The 27,973-nt window shown below is 49.4% G+C and overlaps 1 protein-coding gene and 2 long non-coding RNA genes across 5 annotated transcripts; 2 read left to right on the top strand and 1 right to left on the bottom strand.

Annotated features, from left to right (window-relative positions):
- On the bottom strand, positions 1–27,957 carry large2 (LARGE xylosyl- and glucuronyltransferase 2). Of its 3 annotated transcripts, XM_040162735.2 has the most exons (16): positions 27,552–27,940; positions 17,040–17,077; positions 11,238–11,423; positions 9,787–10,076; positions 9,615–9,697; positions 9,056–9,179; positions 6,887–7,058; positions 6,478–6,582; positions 6,288–6,400; positions 4,401–4,526; positions 3,284–3,439; positions 2,985–3,148; positions 2,356–2,634; positions 2,115–2,261; positions 1,851–2,046; positions 1–1,627 (listed from the first exon to the last, which is right to left on the bottom strand). In XM_040162735.2, the coding sequence occupies exons 3-16, from the start codon at positions 11,335–11,337 to the stop codon at positions 1,430–1,432; spliced, it is 2,253 nt and encodes a 750-aa protein (XP_040018669.2). In that variant the 5' UTR covers positions 11,338–11,423; positions 17,040–17,077; positions 27,552–27,940; the 3' UTR covers positions 1–1,429. The 3 variants fall into 3 exon arrangements, with proteins under 3 accessions (XP_040018669.2, XP_040018659.2, XP_077942190.1); XM_040162725.2 differs by lacking the exon at positions 17,040–17,077 and having other exon boundaries at positions 27,552–27,957; XM_078086064.1 differs by lacking the exon at positions 17,040–17,077 and having other exon boundaries at positions 9,056–9,285; positions 27,552–27,944.
- On the top strand, positions 15,646–17,335 carry LOC144385374 (uncharacterized). Its single transcript, XR_013451635.1, has 3 exons — positions 15,646–15,903; positions 16,100–16,204; positions 17,043–17,335. It is a non-coding gene; the product is annotated as an uncharacterized LOC144385374 (long non-coding RNA).
- Positions 21,179–24,021, top strand: LOC120809459 (uncharacterized). The gene is made up of 3 exons (XR_005710096.2): positions 21,179–21,365; positions 23,466–23,530; positions 23,622–24,021. It is a non-coding gene; the product is annotated as an uncharacterized LOC120809459 (long non-coding RNA).
- Positions 27,958–27,973: the final 16 nt, after the last annotated feature.

The raw sequence follows: 27,973 nt of genomic DNA, 5'->3' as shown, positions 1-27,973 counted from the left end.
TGATTAGAAAAAGGGCAAATTTATTTAAAGCACTTACATAGAAAAATATGATTGATTTGAATCCACAATAATAAATAGAGTACCTGACTATCGCAGGTCCTGCCGGTACAACAGTACAATCAATATCCAGTTCCACAATACAGCAAAGGCACTAGCATTTACCACAACAAGTCGATGGGGGGGTCACACTCACGCCTCATTAGAAACCATATGCTCGACCCCCCCACAAACACCGCCAGGCTCCGTGGAAACAACACTAGTTAGAACAGAACGGAGAGCAGAGAGACGCAAAAGATCCCGACATTAATGGAAGAGATAAAGATCTGAAAGAAAAGAACGGACGGGACACCGACACCGTGGTCGTCCTCTGGGGACGTCGGATTCCCGCCGAATCTGAAACATCTGCAATGATTTTGGTCACAAAATATCAGAAAGTGACTCTTATAGAGTCAATATATAATCAATGACAAGAGGAGGATCAAGTCAAACTGAAGAAAATCTGTATTAATGTGTAAGGGTTCAGTTTGTGAACTAGTTTTATAGATTAAATAGATATATAGATTAGCTTCCAAATCAAAAGTTAGTCGCTTACACGTGAAATAGTTACTACAGCCGTCTTTGGTAAAACAATCCTCACCTCGTGAAGTAGACTCAACATTCACTTCACGTAGATCCCAAATAAACTCATTTACCGAGTGAGGAAGCCTCGAATTAGTCTGTAATCGATATAAATGGGGTCTGTTTTCTCAGTAGTTGGCACATTTATCCAGTGAATGAGACGTGTTTGTAATCAGTGATCAATACATCGCATATTGATATGATTGACTTGTTGTGCAACTATTCAGACGCAAGAAAATATTATGAAACACACACACACACACACACACACACACACGCACCAGAAACAATTAGACGAGATGAATTCTTCTTCCTCCAATAGAGATTAGAAAATAAAATAATAAAAATAAGCTAAATAATAATGACGTCATAATCCAAACATTGTAGATGCCAACGCTCCTCATCCATTGGTTCAGATCCAACACATGAATGAGACATTAAATATCTCAGTAAATATCATGGATAAGGCTGAAATCTTTGACAGGCCCTGACACACGCACACGCATACACACACGCACACGCACACGCACACGCACCCCCCCCCCTTTGCTCGGCCCCCCGTCCCCCTGGAAGAAAAAGCCCTGATTGTCAGAACAAGCTTGTAAGAATATGGTGGTTTGCTTCGCCCGGCCGTTAAAGCTGGTCACGTAATCCCGCCCCTCTTGTCCCGCCTCTGCAGTCCCCTCATCTCGTCTTCTCAGCAGACGGGAGAATTAATCCACAGGCGCAATTTTTAAAAAAAAGGGTCCGTGAAGGTTCACCGGCCCCGCCCCTCTTCGTACCCGGAGCTGCTGGGCGGCGCCCCGGGTCCTCACGCGGTCCTCTGAGCGGTCAGATACTTGAGGGCGGCCGAGCCGTACTTCCTGGACAGGTCCTGGTGGAACTCGTCCTTCAGGGTGTTCAGGCAGTTGCGGTAGCCGAAGCTGGAGCGGAACTTGGAGATGTCGAAACTGGGAGCGTGGGGCATGTGGACCATGAAGGCGTTGGGGAGAACCGTGAGCTCAAACTCCTGAAGGGGGCAGAAAGGCGGGGTGGTTTGAGGGACGGGACGTCCTCGTTGGGTAACAGAGACTCACAGGCCGATATCGACGGCCACATGGCCAAAAGGTTACCGAAGCTAAATGAATTGTAATCGAGCAGCAAACAGAAGATCCATCGTATAGATCGTTAATTACTCTTAATGAAAGAAACCAGCTGGTCTGTCAAAGTGAAGCCCCGCCCACCAGACTCACCTGTGCATCCAGCTCCAGGACGTGCGACACCTTGTTCCAGCCGAAGCCCACGAAGCGCTGGTCATACTCGGGACAGTCCCGCCTCACCACCACGTAGGGCTCGAAGTCGGCCTCCCACTCCACCCGGTAGGGCGTGGTGGCCGTTCTCCATTTGGCATAGTCGGTAGGGGCGTGACCTTTAGGCCACACGTGATACCTGGAGAGAGGTGGACAAGATTAAATGAGGACATTGCCCCCCTGTCTTGATCCGTCGGGCTCAGGTACCTGAAGGTGTAGAGAGTCCCCATGTCCAGCATGGAGAGCAGTTCGGCTTTGGATTTGGGGAAGGACAGACGGTAACGAAGCGTCTCGAAGGCCGGGACCACCAGAGCCTTCTTGGTGTGAGTCATGTCCAGCTGGACCACGGTCCTCCTACAGGGAGACAGGGGGACACAGGGGAGAGAGAAGTGAGTCAGAGGAGAGACAGGTGTGACATCACAGCCTACGTAAGACACCAACGTCGTACCTGAGGTAATCGTAGAGGCCGTACATGGGCAGAAAGTCGACGTCGGTCAGGAAGACGTAGGGCGTGTTGGCGTTCTTCAGAGCCACGTTCCTCACCAGGTTGACGGGGTAGAACTGGCCCTCCTTGTAGACCACGTGGTAGCCCACGTTCTTGCGGTTCTTGAGGACCTCGGAGGCCTGGGCGTAGCGGAGGAACTGCTGCGCCTCGGCGTCGGACATGTAGAGCGCCAGGCTGATGGGGCCCTCCCAGTGCTTACAGATGGCCTCCAGCATCTGCAGCCTGCGGGGGGAGAAGATGGAGGCGCATGTTACTGAGATAGTGCGGCATCACTATCTCAGTTCACCTTTGAGTTCTGGACAGATTGTACAAATAAAGATCTTAAAAACCCAGATGTTTGATTCTGGAAAGAAGAGGCGCACAGTTCAAAGAGTCGTGAAACGAGGAACCCAATGAGCCGATGGCCCCTCGACATAGTCCTTCTGAAACTCCTCCTCCCACATTCCAAAGCTCTCTCCCTACAAGATCCTTTTAATAGACCTCCATCAGATGAACCGCAGTAAGAACTGAGCCGGTTTACACGCTCCCTGGAGTTCAACAGCCATGGCGACGGGCTGAAGGCTCATGGGTACCTGTCCATAGAGAGCTGGGCCACCAGCGTGACGTCGGTGCCGTCCTCGGCGGCCGTGTACTCGTACTGCAGGAAGTAGAGGTGCACCCGGTGGACGGTGAGACGCTCCCGGCGGAAGTCGTAGCACTGGTCGTCCTCGTCCAGCTCCTCCAGGGCGGCCTGCAGCTGAGGGACGGACGCGGGGGGGGCATCTTTACAAGGTGTAGACCTCATGTGTCTCAATTTAATGGTTTCTCTCAGAAGAAGAAGAAGAAGAGCAGAAAGTAAACACCAACTGTGGCGACCACGACCGTCTCTCACCCGCACGCTCTCCGGGTTGGCCTGACTGGGGCAGCCGAACAGCTCTCGTCTCAGCAGGTTCCCGTCGTACTCCAGGAAGGTCAAGTAGAGGTTCCTGAAGAACTCCACGTGCTTGTTCTTCACCCGGAGCTTCTTGGGGGAGTTCCAGTGGATCACCTGAAACCGCCAACCAGTTCACTTCAGTGACCTTGTTGCCATGTGAAGTAGCTTCAATTAAAGGGGCAGAAGTCCTCCGTAGATCGTAGGCAGCAGAGAAGACGTGGAAGTGGTTAAACGGCTGCTTTAACAAACGTTCCCACACACACATTTGATAATATTCATATGGAAATATCATTTTTTACATGGAAGCCAGAGGAGGACCATGGCCGTTCTCAATAAACTACATTTTTGACAAAGAAAAGAACCTTTGAGAAGCCAAACCGATAAGAACCTCCGTGTGGGTCGTTTCAGGTCATACCGATAGTTTTGCAATGAGGACTGAAGGGACACACAGTCCAGAGAGTTTAAGACTCTTTAAGACTTCCTTCTTTGTGCCTGGAGCTCCTCGGGACAGGAGATCACAGATCACTGTTTCCCGGATGGAGTCAGCGGAGGAAACGTGTTGCTGATTCACATTGTTCTTTCTGTTCACAGTGTAAAACTCGACATCTTATTATTTCACTTTGTTATCTTTGTAATCCGTCCTCATTATCGACGCATTAACAAATAAACCAGGTGGCTTTAACTAGAGTACAATTTTAAAAAGCACTTTATAAATTAACAACGGCTGCAATAATTCACACTTTTAGTATCAAGAGTAAAAGTGTCATTTACATAAATGTCATTCTACTTTTACAGCCTCTCCTCTCTGTTCTGGGTTCCGTCATGACTTGGTCGGGTTCGTCCCACACGATGTGTTCACGGACCGTCGGAACGATGAACGTCTGATAATTATTAGTGACAGTTCAGCTTCTGGCTGTGATTAGCTGAAGAAAAACCTCTCGAACTCTCTACTGGGTGAAGGAGGCAAAACCGAGGGGATGAAGCCGGAACTAGTCCATTATATATATATATATATTATATATATATATATATATACATACCCAAACAATGAATCAGTACACAAGGTGTGGCGTACCTTGAGGTCGGACACCTCGGTGTAGCACTGCTCTGAGCGCGTGTGGTCCGACAGCTGGACGTTCCAGAAGCAGGGCAGCTGGTGCACCAGGACGGGGTTCTGCTTGATGAAGGCGTTGAAGATGTCCTGCACAAAGACCACAGACCGGTTCTGATAGCAGCTCAGCTGGGGGGGGGTAGGGGGGGGGGGCCTTGGCCGTGACTCATGCACTTCGCATCCATCATTGGAAAGAGCCGACTCATGGTCTCTTCTCCGGTTCCCCAGGCAACCGGAGCGGTTAGACAGTGTGACTGTGCAGAACGTAAAGATCTTTATCTCCTCATCTTTTATGTGGCCGAGGTCGACAAACATCCATCGTACTCGTCGCTGTAGAAGTCAGAGCTCTAGTCTTAAGGATTCATCAGACCGGTAGAAATGGATCCATGACGACATCATTCGTATTGTTTATCACATTTTGTGTTGTTGTATTTCAGGACTAAAGACGAGTTTATGAGTCCCTCGCGCGTCTTTTCACACCTCCTTGCGTGTAAAGCTTTGCAGCGTCCTGCAGCAGCAGGCTGTGATTGGTCTCTGACTACGTCCTTTAGAGTCTCACGTCTCCGTTTTCACAGCACAATACGGCCGTTATTAAAAGGAAGAACGTTGACGAGAGAACGGATCAGATTGAAGAGCTTTTAAATATGAGCGCTTGTACAAGCCGTCATTGGCGGACTATGAGGACGCCGGATGGCCTCTGATTCATGGAGGGAGATCTCCACCAACGAGGGGGACAAAGTCGTGGAGGAAAATACGGGACAAATGTGTCCTTGATGAAGAGCAGCAGTGTGGATGCACGGGGCAATAAAGTCTATGATAAATAAATAAAGCAACCAGCGACTTCCACACACAAAGACGTGACTCTCCAGGTCGTCTTCAACAAAACACGTGACTCCACCTGTTGTTCTGGAGGTGAATCGCTCTGCAACACACGCAGGACTTTACAACCAGGAAGTGAAACCAGCGCGTCGACGCGTAAAGACGCAGAAACACGCGGCGACCTTTAACATCAGCACACAATCACACCGGCTCGATTGATTCATATGTATAAATGCTGCTGAGCACCTGAAACACTTATTGGGGTCAAGAGATGTTGGAAGTGATGCAAATACCAATGACAGCCGTGTGACATCGATGATGACCTCATGTACGTTTTATACAAAAACACCTTCAACAAAACTTTCAATAATATTACATATAGCAGATATTATATACATATTTTATTTATATATCAGATACAGTATATAAAATATACTATATTTTATTTCTATCAGATAAAATATGTAAATTATATATATATGAATGATATATTTTAGTGTTATATAATAGAATATAATCTCTACTGTCGTCTCCTTTAACCTTTTTTACGTCTCTTCCTTCGGCGACCCCGTGTTTAGTGTCATATACTGCTATGAATTGTGGGTAATTCCCTCTTCCTAACTGCAGATAAGTGAAGGACTTTAGCTGTGTCACATCAGGGTTTGCGTCTCTCAGAGATTTTGAACCCTCCAGGAACTCTTTCAGTGGGAATTACCCACAATTCATTGCAACGTGAGGTTAAACAGGGGATAACCGACGAGGAGACGTAATGAGTTCAGCCCGTCATGTGAAATATCCTCTCAACGCGTGAGGACAGAGCCTGAAAGACGGTCCAATCAGGGAGCAGAAAGAATGGAATAAATACCCTCAGCGTCGGATCTGTGACAGAACTTCTCCAGATCACATTTACACCAAAGCCCCCACCGACTCTCCCGCTCCACCACTTACCGAAGACGCCAATTAAGTCCCTGAGGGGTCCGGCTTTAAGGCCCGGGGGGGGGGGACACTGGGACGTTTGATTGGGCCGCTCACCTGGTCAGCCAGCGACGTACTGAGCATGCTCATCAGCTCCCTCTCGGCCGTCAGCCGCCACATCTGCTCCCATCCGATCCGCCGCAGCCTCTCCAGGTAGAGCAGGATGACGCCTTGGGGGAGCAAGGGGACAGTGGTCGTTCGCCTGGGGTCTCGGCTCGGGGGACAGGGGGGGACAGAAGGTCCTTACCTGTGTTGAAGCCGCGGCCCAGCGCAGGCCAGGGCTTGTGGTTCTTCCACAGGTTCCCCAGGTACCAGTCGCTCTGGTTCTCCACCAGGCCGATCACCTGCTTGTCTGTCAGTGGCAACCAGAAGATACCGTGAGATGTGAGATCTTCTCACATGTGAGATCTTCTCACATCTCCTAAGTTCTAACACTTACACGCTAATTAAATACGAAATGAAAAAGAGATGAAATTTAAACGAACATTGATCATATTTGTTGCATTAACGGCTTTTATACATTTATTTATTCCATCAAACATTTCAACAAACCCATCCGATCAATTTGAATAATTATTATTATCACGACCCTCCCACACACACTATGATCCTTAATAAAAACCTACGTTTGACAATAGATCAGACTGAGATCTCACCGGTGAACTTCCTGAAGATGCCCCACAGCTCGGCGATGTCGGTGGCGAAGGTGATGTCCGTGTCCAGGACGATGACCTTGGAGAGGTCGGCGGGCAGAGCTTTGGTCAGCGTGAGCTTCATCAGGCCGTAGATACCCGAGTAGTGTTTGTTGGGGATCCACGAGACCTCGGACTGAGAGCAGAACCAGAAGTCCTCAGGTCCAACATCCACCTCAGCATCCCCTTCTCCTCCTCTAACCTCCTTCAGGTCCCACCTCCTCCTCAGCTTCCCCTTCTCCTCCGCTAACCTCCTTCAGGTCCCACCTCCACCTGAGCATCCCCTTCTCCTCCGCTAACCTCCTTCAGGTCCAACCTCCACCTGAGCATCCCCTTCTCCTCCGCTAACCTCCTTCAGGTCCCACCTCCACCTCAGCATCCCCTTCTCCTCCGCTAACCTCCTTCAGGTCCAACCTCCACCTGGGCATCCCCTTCTCCTCCGCTAACCTCCTTCAGGTCCAACCTCCACCTGAGCATCCCCTTCTCCTCCGCTAACCTCCTTCAGGTCCCACCTCCACCTCAGCATCCCCTTCTCCTCCGCTAACCTCCTTCAGGTCCAACCTCCACCTGGGCATCCCCTTCTCCTCCGCTAACCTCCTTCAGGTCCCACCTCCACCTGAGCATCCCCTTCTCCTCCGCTAACCTCCTTCAGGTCCCACCTCCACCTCAGCATCCCCTTCTCCTCCGCTAACCTCCTTCAGGTCCAACCTCCACCTGGGCATCCCCTTCTCCTCCTCAGCATCCCCTTCTCCTCCGCTAACCTCGTTCAGGTCCCACCTCCACCTGGGCATCCCTTTCTCCTCCGCTAACCTCCTTCAGGTCCCACCTCCACCTGGGCATCCCCTTCTCCTCCTCTAACCTCCTTCAGGTCCCACCTCCACCTCAGCATCCCCTTCTCCTCCTCTAACCTCCTTCAGGTCCAACCTCCACCTGGGTATCCCCTTCTCCTCCTCTAACCTCCTTCAGGTCCCACCTCCATCTCAGCATTCCCTTCTCCTCCTCTAACCTCCTTCAGGTCCAACCTCCACCTGGGCATCCCCTTCTCCTCCTCTAACCTCCTTCAGGTCCAACCTCCACCTGGGCATCCCCTTCTCCTCCGCTAACCTCCTTCAGGTCCCACCTCCACCTGGGCATCCCCTTCTCCTCCGCTAACCTCCTTCAGGTCCAACCTCCACCTCAGCATCCCCTTCTCCTCCTCTAACCTCCTTCAGGTCCAACCTCCACCTGGGCATCCCCTTCTCCTCCTCTAACCTCCTTCAGGTCCAACCTCCACCTGGGCATCCTTCTCCTCCGCTAACCTCCTTCAGGTCCAACCTCCACCTGGGCATCCCCTTCTCCTCCGCTAACCTCCTTCAGGTCCAACCTCCACCTCAGCATCCCCTTCTCCTCCTCTAACCTCCTTCAGGTCCCACCTCCACCTCAGCATCCCCTTCTCCTCCTCTAACCTCCTTCAGGTCCCACCTCCACCTCAGCATCCCCTTCTCCTCCGCCCTCATGTCCCACCACACCCACATTATCACCTTCTCCTCCACAAACATTGTCCTGAAGTGCTGACGTTCAGGAGAAGATGCTTGTCCGACCTGCTTTCAGATTGTTGCTGTCAAGTGCAAACTTCTGGGATTCAGCTCGTCGAACCAACCGCGCCAACCAACCCAACAAATCGCGCCAACCAACCCAACAAACCGCGCCAACCAACCGTGCCAACCAACCCAACAAACCGCGCCAACCAGCCGCACGTCAACCAACCGCACGTCAACCAACCGCACGTCAACCAACCCTCTGATCTCGTCGTCACGGACCATGTGGCGGATTCACAAAGACACTGTGACCTTCCAGCATTGAGGATTCTCCCATTGAGGATTCTCTTTGATGCATCAGGCTTTCACTCGTCCTACAGAGAGTCCTCCCAGAGGGACGTGTTGGCTTGTCCTGCCTATATTTTGTATTTTTCTGCGTCTGACGTCCCAGGTCTGCTTCACTTCCTGCCCTGGTGCCTTTTGGTCCCTGCTGCTTGTCTGCACCGTATCGGTGGATTTAGGTCTAATGGAGTCCGAGGAGGGTCTTAAGAGTCCTCATAGAGACCTTTGCATGCTACCAGTCCTAGCAGAGCGAGTAGAAGCAGAACTTGCGTACCTTGAGTTCGTCTGCATCGTAGAAGCTGACCTGCACAGACGGGACCATCCAGGACTGAAACAGGGTCCTCAGGATACGATGGGCCACCGTGTCTGTGATGAAGTGAAAGTGGAGAGGATTCCTCCTGAGGAAAGGAAAGAAGACGTTGGAGAGAGGTTCCTCCTGGGGGAGGAAAGTCCACCTGGTGGGCAAATTCAAGGTCTGGTCCCACCTTAAACCCGCTGTCGGACCTACCAGCAAAGCACTCACACGTTCAGTTTAATGTTAAAAACAAAACTCCATCCACTCTGAAACCAATCAAACGAAAGGTCAAATACTGCAAATCTCTAGGAACAAATATGAGAAGGAACAAATCGTGTAAATCCTCAGAGTTCAGAGCAATCATCACAAATATGACGGATGGGTCTCCAGCGTGAAAACAGAGATCAGAGTAATATTCACAATACCAAGAGATTAAAGTCTTACATTTAGGATTAAAAAAACCAAAGTCATCTTATGGAAAATAACACACAACAAGCCGTTTCATCTCGCTGCTCTGGTCACAGACAGACAGGCTCACCTGTGGAAGAGGACGGACTTCACTAGCGTCACCACGTCTCTGCTGGCGTTGTGACCGGCACAAACACACGCCACGTGGATGAGCTGAGGAGACAAGACAGCGAATCAGCAGCTTCTTCTGCGTCGTCATGGAGACGACAGAGGGAAAGCGCTTTCTCTCGTCGTCTGCTGACCTCACACTTCTGCACGGAGGGCGAGCGAGGACACTCGGTGTGGTTGTTCCTCTCCTCCGCCGTGTTGTCCCCGTCCTCCGGCCCCGTGTCCGCCGAGGCGCCCCACTGCTGGTTGCCATAGTTACCGTCCGCCGGCTGGTTGGCCGGCCCCTGCGATTGGCTGAGCTGCAGCCGGATCCTCCGGTTCTCCTCCTCCACCTCTCGAACCCTGGACTCCAGCGCCGCCCGGTCCGGCAGCCGGGCCGCCAGGGTGCCGGCCAGGCAGGGCGCCAGCAGGAGGGCGCGCCCGTCTGTGGGGATCAAACACTCGGACTCACTGGTACCGACTGGAAGACGCCTTCGGGCACCACAGCAGCATGTTCACACCAATTCAACTAAACAAACCTACTCTGGAAGCACATGTCCGGTGACCGTGGATATTCCCAGAATGCATCAGCATATTGCCACTGATGGCGTCAGATGGAAGAACTGGACTCTTTGAGTCAGAGTCACAAAAAGCTGTTAACTTAACGCTGACTTTCACAACGCAACCGCTGGTTCCCTGAACGCAGCACAGAGATATTTCCCTGAATGTGCATCACGGTTGTTGTTGTTGTTGTTGTTGTGTGACGCTTCTTCTAAAAGTCACCCAACAGAAACAACTGTGCCTCCTCATTATTAAATGGCAGTTTTATCGTCTGCTTCTTTTCTGTCCGACTGTCGGAGCAGCTGAAGTGAGGCATGTTGGGAATGTTCACAACCTAATTTGGGGGTGAAAGGAGGCCGAGTGGGACGACAACACACTAATCTGAAGTGGATGAACAGAGAGACAGAAGGACAGTGAGACAGAGACAGACAGACAGTGAGACAGACTTCCCTTTTTTCCCTCTTGTAAGGGTTTTTTTCATTTTTTGGGGAGTTTTTCCTGTGCCGATGGAGGGTTTCGGGGCAGAGGATGTTGTATGTGTACAGACTGTAAAGCCCTCTGAGGCAAATTTGTAATTTGCGATTTTGGGCTCTACAAAATAAAATGAATTGACTTGACAGACTGACAGTGAGACAGAGACAGACGGACAGTGAGACAGAGAGACAGTGAGAGACACAGACGGACAGTGAGACAGACGGACAGTGAGACAGAGACTGACTGACTGGTTATTTCTGACGCAATGTGCTGCTGCTCAGAATGGAGTTAGATTTTCCTGCTCTAGTTTCAAAGATTCACTGCAGGCCTAAAACGTGTGTGTGTGTGTGCGCGTGTGCGTGTGCGCGTGTGTGTGTGTGTGCGTGTGTGTGTATGTGTGTGTGCGTGTGTCTCATAACAGCTCTTCCAGGAAACCGAACCCTACGGCTGAGATCCAAACAGAAAGTGCTGACTTCCGTGAGACGTCGGAACCAAACAGAATAATCTCCTTGTGTTTAATAATTGAAGATAATTGTGGGGGGGGGGGGGGAACCAGCCCCCCCGTACTCACTCTCCAGGTTCCCAGCCAGAAGGTAGAGCCAGGTGAGCAGCACCACGGCCGTGAGGGAGGCCACCAGCAGCTTCAGACGGCCGCGGCAGAGCAGGTTCATGGTGGGGGGGGCGGGGGGGGGGGAAAGGGAAGGGGGGGTTCAGGTCGGGCTCAGTCCCTCATCGGGGTCCTGCAGCATCGTTTTGTCTGAAGGGAGAAAAACACGAGTCAAGTCACACTGCAGATACAGTTTATGAACACACCTGGATCAATAATGTTCTTCTTTAGAGACACTAGAGATCTGTCTGTGTGTCTTAGAGTCAATATATATAAAATAAAATTATATATATATATATATATATATATATAAAAAATAAAAATATATATATAAAATCACCACATCTCAATCCAGTAGCGCAGCACCGGGTCGCAACACAGAAAGACATTTTCTTTCGTTTAAACTCAGTTTTGCCCACCAGCAGACAGAGAGCCTGCAACTACTGCCCCCCACCCCGCCGGTCGGGCCACAACAACTGCAACACCCCCCCTAAAGACGTGTTGATCAGCCAGACATACGAGATCATAAACATCGACGCACAAACATCATCTCTGTCGTACGAAGGTGGAACATTATTGCAGTTTTTCCAACAACAAGCCGTATGAACTGATTTGACCTTGATGAAGTGAATGAATGAATAATAGAGCAGCTGATGATCTCACAGCGGAGAAGCAAAGAAGTGGCTCGTGGTCGTCTGCCGCTACACGTGGGTCGAAGTGAGAGCAGGACAAACGCTCTGCTGGAGGGTTGAAGGTTCCGAGAGCTGGGAGATGATTTATGAGTTAATTAGCGAGGCTGATGTATGTGCTGCATGTCGTTAAGAGCAATGAAAGGTGCTGAGACGGGAGCTAAAACCGGAGGAGAGATAAGGAGAAGCTTGGAAGTAGAGATAACAATGCAGATGAGGATGGACCAAAGATAAACGAGGGAACAAAGAAGGTGAAGACAGGAGGAGGGAGGCCCATCAGGACGGCAGGAGAGAGCTGCAGAAGCCGCAGAATAAAAGAAGAGTTGTGCAGCAGAGAGTAAGTAAGTAACGGTCTCTAATGCAGCTGGTCAGCACAAAAAGCCTGACATGCTACAAATAAGCAAGTCAAATCCCCGGTTCAACCCTGTGACCCCCCCCCACCAAACAAACCAATGAGCAAAGAGCCAGACGCTGCGTCATCACCGACCACCACGTGTAAAGAGACTCAATCAGAAAAACAAACCAAAACGAAGCTCCAAGTTGGAACATTTCTCTTATATGCCAGAGAGAATCGGTTTACTTTCAATAGATTCTGTAGCAGAGATTTAATTCAGAGTGAAACTGTGATGCCTTGGTTGATCGATCTGATCACTTTGACTGAACCTCTGCTTCAATATGTATACAGGAGGCAAAGCCTCGATCGGCGTATCGATGGCTTTAGTCCTGCAGAGCCCCTCGGTCCTGATGGAATCATCATGAGCAGAACGCAGAGCGCCAGGGGGCCGGGACGCACGCCCCATTTCAGGCTGAGAGGCTTTTTAGCGCCGAGCTAATCGCACAAGAGACGGTGCTGAAGGAGGATGGAGCTTCCTGCATTAGAGGAGATAAGAGAGGAAGTAATCAACTCCACCTGCTCTCTGACACACACACACACATTTACAAGAGACAGGCTGCATTCTCTGTGGTGACCAGCAGGGGGCGACTCCTCTGTGACCTTTTTCCCCTCGCAAGGAAATAAACAGACTCAGAGCCTTATTCTTATTTAAAAGACCACTGGCTACCCGAACAACTGCTCACCGCTCGGCCAACTTGCTCGCAACTGGCCGGGGAGTTAGCTAGTTGGCGTGTCAGTTCGTTAGCTAGTTGGCGTGTCAGTTCGTTAGCTAGTTTGCGTGTCAGTTCGTTAGCTAGTTAGCGTGTTAGCTTGTTGTGGCTGCTAGTGTTGCCACCAGGGCTCGACAGACTTTGCAATAAATCATTTTCTGATCCAACGTAACTCACACAACCTCCAAACAGACTCATGTCCTCTCTTGGGCACAAGTTGTGTTGGTGCTTCTCTATGATGTCAGACATAATTACAAATGCGCACACGACTACTCACAAATACACACTGAACAATTCAAACGTATTCAATTTACAAATGCACACAACTAAGTTATGATTTGTATTTGCGGATCACATGTATTTGTACACACCGAATGTGTCGCGTCGCCTTAAATGCGCCGCAGGACTCTCGATGTACATTTGCGGTCAATTTGCGTGTATCGCGTATTCGCGCCAGACGCGGCGGAGTTTATCACCCTGAAACAGATCAGCTTCCCGCCATTGTTTTCCCCTCGCATCGAGCGCGGCTCTGTACTTGGTGTGGAAGTTCTACTCGCGTCGGACCACCAAACAGTCGTGTTTTTGTACTAAATAGCGTCCGTAGACGCCGACAGCTCGGTGAACTGCGTCTGGATGACATGGCGCTAGCCGTTAGCCAGACTTCACCGCCTTCACATCATACGAGGGAACTGTTCCACGGAGAGACATCGTGAGCTCAAGCACGAGCCGCTGCCATCGCGCCCCCCGAAGATGGAATATTTCAACTTTCGCGTTTGAGCAGCGCGTCAAGCGGCAAAACGCAGCAATCGCAGATTTGCGTCACCGCGTCTGTGCACGGACTTTGTATGTAACCCAGTGGCGCAGCCCTCCATGCTTCCTTACTTCGTTAGCAGAGGAAAGAACATCATTCTGTCCCAGTGGCGATGTTTAAATAGTGACGTGTCATTGGTCTGAAACATCGACCATGACGTCTGCATGACAACAACACATGAAGCATCTGAGACGCGTCTTTGCAGACTGACGTCACCAACAAGCGTCTCCGTCCATCACAACTACGCAGCTCAGTGGAGTCAAGCCCCTAAACCCAGACTGGTCTTTTCCTCCTCACCAACTCCCCCAACCACCTTTCTGTGACCCTGTGACCTTCTACACAGAGGTCAAGGAATAGTGGTTAGGAACAGAGTTAGGTCGTCACTTTTTGGAAAATTTGAATCCAGTCACAGTCTCTACTTCCTCCTCAGTCGTATGAGCTCACTTCCTCTTCACTGGTCGCAAAAAAACGTCAAGACTTCCAAAATCAAAGGAGACGTCACCATGACTACACCCTCTTCTTAAATACAGAGCACTAAATAATCTGGGATTTTACAACATTATGAAAAATTCTGTGCTGTGAGTTTATCAGATAGAATTAGTGATTTTTTTTCTTTGAATAGTTCATTAATAATTAATAATAAGTTAAATAATATTAATAAATGCATTTCAGAATAGAATAAATTAACTTTACAGGTCACTTCTTGAGGCCTCGTAGCATTAAGGTACAGTGGATGATATGAGACAAAGACTCATGGTGTCTGACCCAGAAGACTGGCCTGCTGGGGGAGGAGGGCTGAGCCTCCAGTGTCTGTCATTTATCAGACTAAGCCACGGTGGGATTAGAGGCTTTGTGACCCGGGTCAACCTTTTCTTTTTTTCAATTTCCCAGCAGCCCCTGCGACGCAGGTTCAACGGAGCTGCTGCTGCTTTGGTACAAAGTGAGCAGCAGAGACCTTTGTCCTGGAGTCCAACCTACAGGTACGACTGTAGCACGAACACTGGACTGACAATGGTTCTTATCTACAGCGAGTTGTAAACTGGCTTATTTGATGAAATCACACTTTCTTGTTTCTTGTTCTTCTGAGTTTGTGTCCTTATGGTTGAAATATTCTTATTGTAAGTCGCTTTGGATAAAAGCGTCAGATAAATGACATGTGATGTGATCTACAAGTCTCAGCTCCTCCTCCCTCTCCTCCTCCTCCAGACCTCTCCAGCTCCAATAAAGCTCCAGAGCTCTTCTCTGAAGGACGTATGTCCCAATTCTTCAACCTCTTGTTACCTCTTAATGCTCCTCCTCCTCCTTCCTCCTCCTACTCCACCTTCCTCCTCCTCCACCTTCCTCCTCCTACCCTCCTCCTCCTCCACCTTCCTCCTACTGCTCCTACCCTCCTCCTCCTCCACATTCCTCCTCCTCCCACTTCTCCTACCTTCTTCCTCCTCCACCACATTCCTCCTCCTCCCACTTCTCCTACCTTCCTCCTCCTCCACCTTCCTCCTCCCACTTCTCCTACCTTCCTCCTCCTCCACATTCCTCCTCCTCCCACTTCTCTGTGCACAAACACGGCGTAAATCACCTCTGGCTCCGGCTCTGATTTCAGCCCCCGCTCCCCTGCCCCTCCCCCCCCCCAGGCCTTTTTTAAGGTGGAACGAGTTCCGATCCGTCAGAGAGGGGAGGGGGAGGAGGGGAGGTGGAGGAGTGGAGGGGGAGGTGTCACCTTACATGCGGTGGAAACAACAGAGGAGCTTTGTTCACGTTCCTTCTCAGCAGTGTGGCGGGTTGAAGGCCTGAGGAGAACCTCCGTGGATCAGATGTTGTTCATATTCATACATTCGGTTTCTGTACATCAACGTACCGACAGAAGCCTTTAAATTCTGCGTTTTCATTGAATGAAATAAAGATGTTTGGTGTCCTGCGACCGACCAGGATGAGCTGCTCCAGATGAAGGACCTGACGGGCCGGTTAACTTCTCCCCTCCTCGCTGTAATCAAACACCTTCATCACTGCTGCACCCGGAGGCCTGAAGGTAAGTTCCACATGGACAAAGGGCCGGGTGAGGGGGGGTGAGGGGGGGACAGTGATTTTAGAGCACAGAGACCAGGCCGGTCGGAGACGCCTCATGCCTGAGCTGATCAGCAAGGCGATCGGGCCCCCTGGGGGGGCGGAGGGGGGGGGGGCACTAGGACCTGGATTCTCTCTTCAAGCTTGTTCTCCGCCAGCAGGATCGGTGGAGAATGAGCTCAGGTGGAAGTTCTCCTGAAGCTTCACAGAGTCAATGGAGCTGATGAAGCTACGTTCCAGCTCCTCACCGCCAGATGTTCACCGAGGTAACGAGTATCATGTTTGCATAAAAATCCATAACTACTCACGAGAGGCCCGAGGGATCCATCAGCCGCTGAAAACAGTCCCAACCTTTGTTTAATAAAAATACTCCTGTTTTAATCACGGAGCCTTTTAAAAGTCAAATCCTATATTTGTGTTACTGAAACGTTTGTTTTAAGCGTCTTCATTCTGCTGATGAAGGAAACATTTTCTCACATAGCAAATTACGTGGAAATGACTGAAAAACACTAAAAAAGACAACAAACATCGGAGACTCTGGCCTAAAACCACATTTCCCATGAGGCTTTGCTCCAATGAGGCTCTAATAGAAGTAAAGGGTTCACATTGAAGAGTGTGAAGTTCTCCTCGGAGAGGAAACCACGCCGAGGTCACGAGGTCAAGGACACCTTCCACTGCTTTCTCTGAGCTGCTGTGAGACGACCATGTGACCGACCTCCAGAGGACTTCACACCTGCCTCCTGGTTACGGGGTCAGAGGTCAAGACCTAGTGCTCCACAGAGGGAGACGACCTAGAAGGAGTCCAGAGGAGGAGTTTACTGCTGCGCCTCCTGCTCTCGTTCCCACGGTCCTTGAACACATCACGTGTCCCTACACATATTTAATATTTGGATGAATATCTTCTATGTTTTCTCCTCTAAATCCCAAAATTCAAATAATAAATACATACAAGATGAAGTTCATCAGCAATGCAGGAAACTGAAATAATGACCTAATATTCCGGCTTCTCCTCCTCCCCCCTGCTGGGAACACCAGCTCATTAAGAACACACACGTCACATGACCTTCAGCGTGTGTGTGTGTGTGTGTGTGTGTGTCTCACCAGACCCTCAGGTGTGGACCCAGAGGAGGAGATCCCGCCTGTGGACGGACATGAGGACAGGAATGAGAGGGGGGAGCTGTCAATCAAACTGCTCTGCCCTGTCATGTCTACACACATCTGATTCTTCACGTGTTAATTGTTACATGAAGTCATTGTATGACTGGTGACCACAGGAGAACATCTCGCCTCAGGACGCGACAGCAGAGATGTACAGAAACCACACAGGAAGTATTCTCTCATACAAATGAACTCAATCAATGTACAACATGTGAAACATGACTACTGACAGGTTAAAACACAAACCATAAGAACGAATTAAAGATTAAAGTGTTTTTTTAATGAGTAAAAAGGCGGCAACTCAACAAGGTGCAACGAGAACTGATCAGTCTATTGTTCGAATAACAAAACTAAAACGTGCTTCATGAACAGACACAATAATCCTGTTTGAGCTTTAAAAAAAATGATAAACCTTCATGTCACACACCCACCCCTCCCCTCCCCCCTCCCCTCCACCACCCCCCCCCCTCCACCCCCATCCTCCTCTCCACCATCCCCCCCCCTCCACCATCCTCCCCCCTCCACCCCAACACAGTGTTTCATAACATGAGCTATTTCCAGACGCCTGCGAACCTCTCAGGATTTCACAGCAACGTTAGCGGCCAAGAAGAAGAGCTGAAAGGTTTCCTGGAGAACCAACCAAAGCCCACCAGTACCAGCAGGACCACCAAAACCCAGCAGGACCACCAAAACCCAGCAGGACCACCAGAACCCACTGAAGCCCACCAGAACCAGCAGGACCACCAATACCCACTAAAGCCCACCAGTACCAGCAGGACCACCAGAACCAGCAGGACCACCAAAACTAGCAGGATTGCAAAAACCCACCAGGATTCCCAGAACCTGCAGACACAGGACCAGCTTCTCCTTCAGGCAATCTTCTGCATGATGAACAATGAGTCGAAGTAGATGTTTCTTTGCGTTTTTATTTCTCTTGATTACTAAACCGTGTTCTGCGTGGAGAATAACATAACATAACAGAACATAACAGAATAACACGATATCGGTTGAGATAAAGTTCTTCTGGTCATGTGGTTTCTCTGATGAGTCATTGGGACGTTTGAGATGAGCTGAAGGAGAAAAGCTTTAAAGAACAGAAGATAAAAGATGCTGAGATAAACACTGACTGTTGGTGAGTAAAACCCGTCACTGTCTGCAGGCGGAGCTCATTACAGAGTAGTGAGACTCTGGGGGGTGTTTGTGGGGGGGGGGGCAGAACCTGAACTAAAAGAGAGGCTTGTCTTCAGAGTCCAGATGGCAGCTCGTCTCTGCAGCCCAGCAGAAACACGACGTGACGCCGATCCACAAGAACCAGGAGAAGGCTGCACCCCCCCCCCCCCCTAATCCTCATCCACCCAGAAGAGTGTGCGTGTGTGTGTGTGTGCGTGTGCGCTGCAGGAGATCTAAGCGGTTTGTGTGCTAACAGCTCTCTGAAGGCTGTATAGGATCAGAGTGTGAAACAACAGCAGCCATTAAAGCCCAACAACGTGGGGGGGGGCGGCCCCACCCACGGTGAGAGTCTGTCCTCCTCCTCGTGTCTTCTAGGAGTCGCATTCATTCACATGCATGTCAGATCAGCATCTGGTTCTCCTTCTCACAGCAGTAACGACAATTATGAAGACAGACATCTGGGAAATGAGCAGTTTTATCTCAGTGTCCTCATGTCTCTCTGAGAGAAGGGACGTGTGAGACCGAGGACAGTGTCTGTCCTCTTCACGGTGAGAGGAACAAGGGAGCAGAATCATCACTTAGTACATGAAGGACGAACAACGATTCTTATTATACAGTCAAATGTCATTTAAAGTTACACCATGTAGCTCCAAATAAATCCATTTACACACTGAACATCTGAATACTCGTCACATCCAAACTGCAGCTTCCATCTCCACGCCAACAGCTGGGTGTGAAATAATGAAAGAGCAGACTTCAGCAACACAAAGAGCAGCTTGAAGAAGTCTGGTCCTCAGCACTCTGATGCAGGACTCTTCAAAGCAACGGGACACAAAGAGGACGGAGAAGAAATAACCACCTGATCAAAGGGTAAAGAGACCTGGAGAGGAGCCGCTACCCAGCAACTGTACATTCCTCAGATGGTCTTTTCTCTGAACATCTGCTTCTGTCCAGATGTTCTCTTGGTCACTTAATGTCCTCATGATGGAGGTTTGACTCCACATGGACCATAATCTACTAAATGAACATCATGCTGCATTGGAGAAGACTTGAAACCATAAACTCATGTTTACAATGTTTACTGAGAGAATAAATCAAGAGAGAAGTAGTGATTTTCTCGAGTCGCCCCCTGCTGGATATTTTTGCCACTGATTCCAGTGAAGAGTGAATTACAGTAGTCTTGAGGAGATAAAAGCATTGGACAAGCTTCTCTGCATCTGACAGGGTCAAAGTGGGCAGAGTTTGGAGAGGTCTTTGAGAGGATACAAGGTTTTGCACCGGTATTTGATTTGGTCATTAAAGACAGGTGAGGGCCAAACCCAACTCCCAGATAGGTAACTGGAGGAGAGGGGTATGACCGGACCGTCAAAGGTGATGAAGGATGACTGAACCTGGTGTGGAGTGCCAACCAGAAGGCTTCGGTTTTGGAACCGTTTAGTTGGAGAAAGTTGTTGCTCATCAATGCCTTTATGTCCTTTAAGACAAGCGGTGAGACATGACAAGGCTGCAGACGGGCTTGGGGCAGTCATGATGTAGAGCTGTGTATCGTCCGCATAACAGTGAAAGGACATTCCATGTTTGCTGATGACACGGCCGATGGGGAGCATGTAGGTTACTTCCCAGTTCTGCCAGAAAGGTTGGACAGAAACCACTCGAGTGCACAGTCTGATGGTCCAATGGTGGTGTGGAGGCGCTCGAGCAGGATAGTGTGATCCACTGTATCAAATGCAGCAGTCAGGTCCAGGAGGATGAGAAGTGAGGGTGATCCAGCATCCAGTCATCAGCAGGTCATTCGTCACGCTGAGCAAAAGCGGTTTCCGTGCTGTGAGCTGAACGGAATCCTGACTGAAAGTTGTTGTTCTTGAGGTGGTCCAGAAGTTGAGAAGCAACTACCTTCTCTTGCACCTTGGGCAGGAAGACAAGGTTGGAGATCGTGGGACATGGCGCAAGGGTAGAGAGGGTGCGCTGGAAACCACAAGGCTGGTGGTTGGAGTACCGGCTGCCGCATGTCGAAGTGTCCCTGAGCAAGACACCTAACCCCTAATTGCTCCCCGGGCAATAATGTAAAAAGCCACGGGTTAAAAATGTAATTTAAGTCGCTAAGCGTCAGCTAAATGACCTGTAATGTAATGTAGTTGGCTAGAACCTCGGGGTCTCTGTAGCGTCAGTTGAAAAGGAGGGTTGTCGGCCCCAGGAGATGGTTTATAGTGGGAAAAGCTGTCTAGAGTTGCCAGGGTTTTGTTGATTGGCTGGAATAGAGGTGTGAGCGAGCCCCTTTAAGAGCGTTGGAGTGGAACCTCCGATGCTCTCGGAAAGCCAGTTTATGGACAATGAGCCCTGAGTGTCTGCAGCGTCGTTCCAGGACACGCCCAGCTGTTTTTATTTTCCAGAGGTGTGAACCAGGGAGCGGAGTGTGAGAAATTGACTTGACGTGGCCATGGAGATCTAAAACACTGCTCAGGGATATTCAGTCAGTTCCACTAATTCATCCATTGCTGCAGAGACAGGTGATGACCTGGAGGTCCATGGTCATAGCCACTGAGTCAATGCTTGTCCAGTTCCAGAATGACATTTATTTGAAGGTCTAACAGTAGGCAGCGTGAAAGTCAAGGCCATTGAGACCACCTCATGGTCGGACACACCAAGATCATAAACCTGTAGGTTACCTTCTGCTTCATTTGGGTTTTGAAGTCTTCAGCAGCCGTTTTCATTTCACTCATTACTGACCATAATCTCTCAGAGTTAATGCAACACACTGATGACATAAAAACAAGAAGACGCAGCAACGTCATCCAGGTAGAGACATCAATTATTATTCCATCCTCGTTCCGGTGCACCTTTTTTGTCATATTTCACACATAAGATAAACCAGTTAGTGAGTCCAAAAACACACTGAGTCTTTCATGCTCCAGAGAAACCAGGAACAGCAGGATGCTCTATAACAGGCGTCAAATCCCAGCCGGCCTCCCACCTGCAGCGGCTCTGCTTGGGATCAGGAGGAGGAGGAGGAGGGTCAGGCTTCATCCTGCTGCTGCTGCTCAGATTCAACCAAGACCTCAACACCTTTCTCACACAAAGCGGCAGCCAGCGAGCGCCCAGGTAAATCACAAACACCCGTTCAGACTATTCCATCTCTAAGTGACATATTTCCAGTTGTGACATTTGATGTCATTCATGTTCTCCAGAGGAGAAACCATAATGAGCAAGTCAAGTGAACATAACGATACAGTAGAAAAGAGCTACAGAGAGACACAATCTGGCAAGAGAGACGCAGGACAACAACATTATCATCAACAGAGACAAACCGGTTCCAAAGAGACACATGATTGGTAAAAAGGACATAGAACTGCAACAAAACAGAAGACAACTGAGATAATAGATACGGAGAAATAAAACCTCCAGAAAGATACTGAAAGGCTACATAAAGATCTAAAGTGATAACAGGAAGGATCCCAGAAGGGCTACAAAGAGACGCAGAATTTTCACACAAACGTCCAGAGGCCTCTCGGCTGTTGTGGTGTCTTTGCTGGAGTTTGATGTTGACCAATAAATATGAACATCTAAATGGAGGATTGTAAGGAAGTGTCTCTCTTATTGTTTGACAAAAAGTCAAATTTACAAATATGGAAATATGGAAATATATATATATATATATATATATATATATATATATATATATATCCCTCAAAGGTCTAGCTGGTCATAAAAACCCACAAAAACGCTCTTTACACAAACTCATGATGAAAAAATAACACTAAAACTCCCATCAGCGGACATTTTACCGACTGACCGTAAATCTAAATTGAAGACGTATAAACGAGCCATAAACAGACTCATCGTTCCATCCTCAGCATGAATGTGACAAACCGATCGGACGTGAAATCCATCAGAGCTCCAGAGGGATCATCAGCAGCAGACCCGCAGGTGTCTTTGTGGTCTGGATCAGGACGAGACCAGCTACTGACACGCAAACAGGGAAATCTTGATCTTCGGAAAATTGGATAAGAGGAAAGTTTGGAACTTGAACTGTAGAGAGGCAGAGGACAATGATTTACTGCACATTAGACATAGAGCAAGAAATGAGTCTCTGGTTCTGGGAGCATTTAAAAAAATAAATAATAGAAAGACCGGTCCATTCTGTGGTCTACAAATAGAACACTGTCGACTCAAAAGGACCTTCTGTCTTCAGACCTGAGGAGCATGAATAGATCTGCATGTCCTGTCTAAAGACCACAGGATCCCTGAGCTGCTTCAATCTGGAGACAAATTGTCAATGCGTTCAATGAGAGACATTCCCAAAGAAAAAAGCTACATTACTTTATTCTCAGACATAATCTTTAGGAAAGAAAAGAAAAGTTAACAGAGGAAAAGTTAAAAAAGGTTAGCAGGTAATGAGCGTCACCCACTCACAGCCACAACGGCGCAGCCCCAGAGAGACGCAACGGCGCAGCCCCAGAGAGACGCACGGCGCAGCTACAGAGCGACGCAACGGCGCAGCTACAGAGCGGCGCAGCTACAGAGAGACGCAACGGCGCAGCTACAGAGCGGCGCAGCTACAGAGAGACGCAACGGCGCAGCTACAGAGACACAACAGAGCAACTTCAGAGCGACGCAACAGCGCAACTTCAGAGCGACGCAACAGCGCAACTTCAGAGCGACGCAACAGCGCAACTTCAGAGCGACGCAACAGCGCAACTTCAGAGCGACGCAACAGCGCAACTTCAGAGCGACGCAACAGCGCAGCTACAGAGCGACGCAACAGCGCAGCTACAGAGCGACGCAACAGCGCAGCTACAGAGCGACGCAACAGCGCAGCTACAGAGAGACGCAACAGCGCAGCTACAGAGAGACGCAACAGCGCAGCTACAGAGAGACAACAGCGCAGCTACAGAGAGACAACAGCGCAGCTACAGAGAGACAACAGCGCAGCTACAGAGAGACAACAGCGCAGCTACAGAGAGACAACAGCGCAGCTACAGAGAGACAACAGCGCAGCTACAGAGACACAACAGCGCAGCTACAGAGACACAACAGCGCAGCTACAGAGAGACAACAGCGCAGCTACAGAGAGACGCAGCTACGTTAGCTTTGTTTTGTGTCTCAGGTTTCTGTGACGTGCAGTTGACCTCCTGAACTTTGGCAGAGAATCTTCTTGTACACGTCGGGAGGATAACATAATGTTCATGCTCCATCACACAGACGTTTACACGACATGGAGAAGATCCTGGAGTCCTGGAACACTTCTTCACACAAGGGGCTTGTTGGTGGGTAACAGCGGGATGCTAACAAGTAAAACGTAACGGTAGGTCAACTGGATTCTCTCTGGAAATAAACCTTAATTTCATTCTCAAACAGTTCCCTGGAGTTGGAGCATCAACAGGAGGCCGTTCAGGAGGACGCTGAACCTTCTGGCTACAGAGGCCATTACAGGGAGAGGTCACAGTGTGTCTACGTGGCTAATGGCCCTTTCTGCTTGGTCAAACACGTTATTTATCTCTTATTGTGTGTGGCCACGGGCCGTGAATAAATCTGTAATTACCCACACTGCCATCAGGTCGGGTTAATGGAGAAACCATTAGCACGAAGGGGGAGGCAGAGAGGAGGAGGAGCAGGAGGAGAGCATAATCAGCAGATAATAGCTCCCAATTCTGTTTATTATCAATCGGTCTGACGCCTGGAGATTAAAAACAGGAACATATGAATTACATGGAGTGATATTTTGTCATGAATAAATGAGTTAAGATGTTGCTGTTTTATACACGTCTCTTTGTAAGCAAACACATGAGAAGAGAACCGGAGACAGAAGGTCGTGGTGCATTGGGCGGGGAAGGATCTGCGCTCGGGGCTGGACGGCGTTTGGCAGCCGAGCGCTGAACGTGGGAGTCAAAGGGAACTTTTGCGTCTGTAATTAGAGGAGTGAGGAGTCTAAAAGTGAAATGCTGGTAAAGGTTGGAGGTGAACAGAGGCGGAATAAACCCGTCCGAGCTACAGAGTGCACTAAGGCTCACTCAGCACAGCATGTAACATTAATATTATACAGCGCTGAAATATTGATCAGCCATATCTTAATGGGTAGGTCCACTTTGCTGTAATGCCGACAATAGAGCAGGAAGCTTGTTAAAGAGAGACGGAGTTAAAACCCTGCTGGAGGTCGTCGGAGGGAGAAGAAACGAGAATCACTTCAAACATGGTGGGATCATTATTATGAATTTTACAATGTACGGCTCGAAAGACTCAATAAAAGGCATGACGTAGAAATACACGTTCATAGTCAACTTGTACTGTAAAATAGTTGCCTTCATGGATTACTGTCACGCTTTTTACTTTTTACCAACAGCTCAACCTCTCGTGGACTTTTGCTCAGTCCGGTAAATTCATATTCCCTTCTATTTTATTATCTACCTGAATTTTGTATATAAACAAAGCTCCATAAATCAGAAGTCCAACTAAAGAACCTTGTGGAATGCCACAACTTCTGTTTCTGCATCACAGGACAGAAAAGGCGGCGCGTGGAGTAGAGAGGGGGCGCCAGGAACCGCAAGGTTGGCGGTTCCAAACCCCACGTCAAAGTGTCCCTGAGCAAGACAGCCAAGCCCTACCTGCTCCCCAGGCAAAATGTAAAAAAACATGGGTTAAAATGCAACGTAAGACACTTTGGATAAGAGGTCAGCTAAATGCCATAATGTAAAAAGCTTCCATAAACTCCTCAAACATCAGCTTGAGCTTCAGCTTCACCACCACAATGTTAAACGTCCTGAGACAATGATGCCGACTTCATTATGAAGAACATTCCCTTTCCCCGCACGGAGACAGGAATAATGAACTAACAATGGTAATATTAATGATAACGATGATCCCGGCCTCTCAGCGTCTTCACCTCGCAGCTCCGTCATGTGATTAACGCTAACGACGCCAAACGGAACCACGAGCTCTTTAGTCACACAAACCTGATCCTCTGCTTCTTTGATGTCTTCTCCCTCCTAACAATTAATACCCAGCTCCACCGCCCGTTGCCCACGGCAACGCTCACGCGGGCTGATCCAGGTGACCATTGATCGAGAGGCCTACTCACATGTGTTACAACACACACAGACGCACACTTCAGAGCGCACGTTTTAACCAAAAGGCCAATCGATGAAAGTGAAGCACGTCAAACCTTAAATGTCAACCTGTTGCTCTGTGTCTTCATTAATAAATCTCATGAAAGACGTTTTAATGAAGAAGCTAAATGGCTCATAATTCATCTCTAATGTCTATTTCCCATCGTGGTATCGACGTCACCTCAAACGGCTTCAGGGCCGGACGTTAGAGGATCAGCTGGAACAACGAAGCCCCCAGAATGCAGCAGTGGATTCTCATTCTGTCTCTGGTTCCATGTGGGGCCCTTTTGGTTTGTCTAAATCGTGGACGGACTTGTGTGAAGTTGCCGTGACAGAACGACACTAAAAGTCTTAAATGTTTAAACTTATTCCTGAGCCAAAAAATGAGCTTTCCCAAGGATATGAACCGGTCCAGTTCAGAGAGACGTACGTCTATAATTAACCCTGCAAAGCACCTCCACAGGACGGGGGGGTTCCGTGGAGTCCGTCCGTCCAGACGGAGAGGCCCCAGAAACGATGAGACGATCAATACCAAGAACACCGCCGTGTTTCATCCAACGGGTGGAGCTTCAGAGACTGGAGCTTATACGGGCATCATTTCCCTGGAGGGTGGAGGAGCCCAAAAACAGAGCAAAACGAGAGGGAGGTAATCAGACCTGTTCTGCAGACACAAACAGCTGGAGGAGACGTGGACCACATTCAGACACAGACCACATTCAGGACCACATTCAGACACGGACCATACATTCGGGACCACATTCAGACACAGACCACATTCAGGACTACATTGAGACATGGACCACATTCAGGACTACATTGAGACATGGACCACATTCAGGACTACATTCAGACGTGGACTATACATTCGGGACTACATAGAGACGTGGACTATACATTCGGGACTACATCGAGACGTGGACTATACATTCGGGACTACATTGAGACATGGACCACATTCAGGACCACATTGAGACATGGACCACATTCAGGACTACATTCAGACGTGGACTATACATTCGGGACTACATTGAGACATGGAACACATTCAGACATGGACCACATTCGGGACCACATTCAGACGTGGACTATACATTCAGACACTGACCACATTCAGGACCACATTGAGACATGGACCACATTCAGGACCACATTGAGACATGGACCACATTCAGGACTACATTGAGACGTGGACCACATTCAGGACTACATTCAGACGTGGACCACATTCAGGACTACATTCAGACGTGGACCACATTCAGGACTACATTCAGACGTGGACCACATTCAGGACTACATTCAGACGTGGACCACATTCAGGACTACATTCAGACGTGGACCACATTCAGGACTACATTCAGACGTGGACCACATTCAGGACTACATTCAGACGTGGACCACATTCAGGACTACATTCAGACGTGGACCACATTCAGGACTACATTCAGACGTGGACCACATTCAGTACTACATTCAGACGTGGACCACACTCAGGACCACATTGAAACATGGACCACATTCAGACATGGACCACATTCAGACATGGACCACCAGGAGCCAAAGAAAACACAAGTCCTCAAATCAATAAATATGATCTGACACAAATAGAGTTCATTGATTTGTTCATCGACCATTCGTTCCTCTGATAGTCGCACTAGCTCGTTAGCCAGCGAGCTAACCGGGTCCTTTATTAATATTAATATCAATATCAATAACGGCGCTGTGGTCAATGCAGGTGTCCCCTCGTCCTGAACCATCATTCACAAATCACGTCCCTGATGATGATCCAGGAGATCCGCCTTGATCTTTATCCCAAAAAGTGATTTATAAATGTAGTATATAGGTGTAGAAATGTTGTGTTGAATAGCACCGCTCCTCCATCCACGATGCTCGACACTTACACGTCTACCTGAGCAGCTCAGCTTCCACGAGGAAGTAGGTCATCAACTGCGACCTTAAACGCGGCCTCCTGGAGGAATTCCATCAAGTCTCCTGCGTGGAATCATCGTGTGTGTGCGCGCGTGTGTGTGCGTGTGCGTGTGTGTGTGTGCGTGTGTGTGAGGGAGGGGAGATTTAGCGGCTAGTTGAACCAAACATTCGGGTCACATGTAGCTGTGACACGCACACGCACACACGCGCGCGCGCACACGGTGCGAAGCAGAGGCGGTTGCCGGTAAACGTCGCTCACCTGATCGCGGACTCCACGGATTCCTCCGCGTCTTAATCCACAAAGGTGCAGGACCACCATTCACAAATCCACCCAGTGCACGAGCCCTCCAATCCACAAGGTGTGCACGCGTGCGTGTGCGCGAGACTAGCAGCCCTGTCCTCCAAACAGCGCTCGCCTCCCCGAGCAGAAGGAGAGAAGCCCGGCGCAGGAGGAGCGAGACGGGCTGCGGAGCTCCGGAGGGAGAGACCGGGTCTGCGCGCGGCTCTTCACCCCGGGAACGGTGCACCCTGCCGGGCTGAGGGAGCGGGGTTAGTCCGGTGTCTTCTCGGAGGAAAGCGAATGTCCGTCTCCGCTGAGCTCATCGAGAAGAATGAGGCTGAGCGCAGCAGGAACACCCCCCACCTCCAACCGGCTAGGCCCCGCCCACTGACAGGGCTCGG

This window comes from Gasterosteus aculeatus, chromosome 12 (genome assembly GCF_964276395.1).
Source record: "Gasterosteus aculeatus chromosome 12, fGasAcu3.hap1.1, whole genome shotgun sequence".
In the NCBI taxonomy this organism is placed as follows: domain Eukaryota; kingdom Metazoa; phylum Chordata; class Actinopteri; order Perciformes; family Gasterosteidae; genus Gasterosteus; species Gasterosteus aculeatus.
The sequence above is the reverse complement of the archived record's forward strand: the minus strand, read 5'-3'. Positions and strand labels throughout refer to the sequence as shown.

Coding starts and splice junctions, on each gene's coding strand:
- large2 (XM_040162725.2), bottom strand. CDS start 11,337: ATGAACCTGCTCTGCCGCGGCCGTCTGAAGCTGCTGGTGGCCTCCCTC. Junction 6,401..6,477: donor GGGCCGCGGCTTCAACACAG/GTAAGGACCTTC, acceptor TGCTCCCCCAAG/GCGTCATCCTGCTCTACCTG. Junction 3,149..3,283: donor CCAACCCGGAGAGCGTGCGG/GTGAGAGACGGT, acceptor TCCGTCCCTCAG/CTGCAGGCCGCCCTGGAGGA.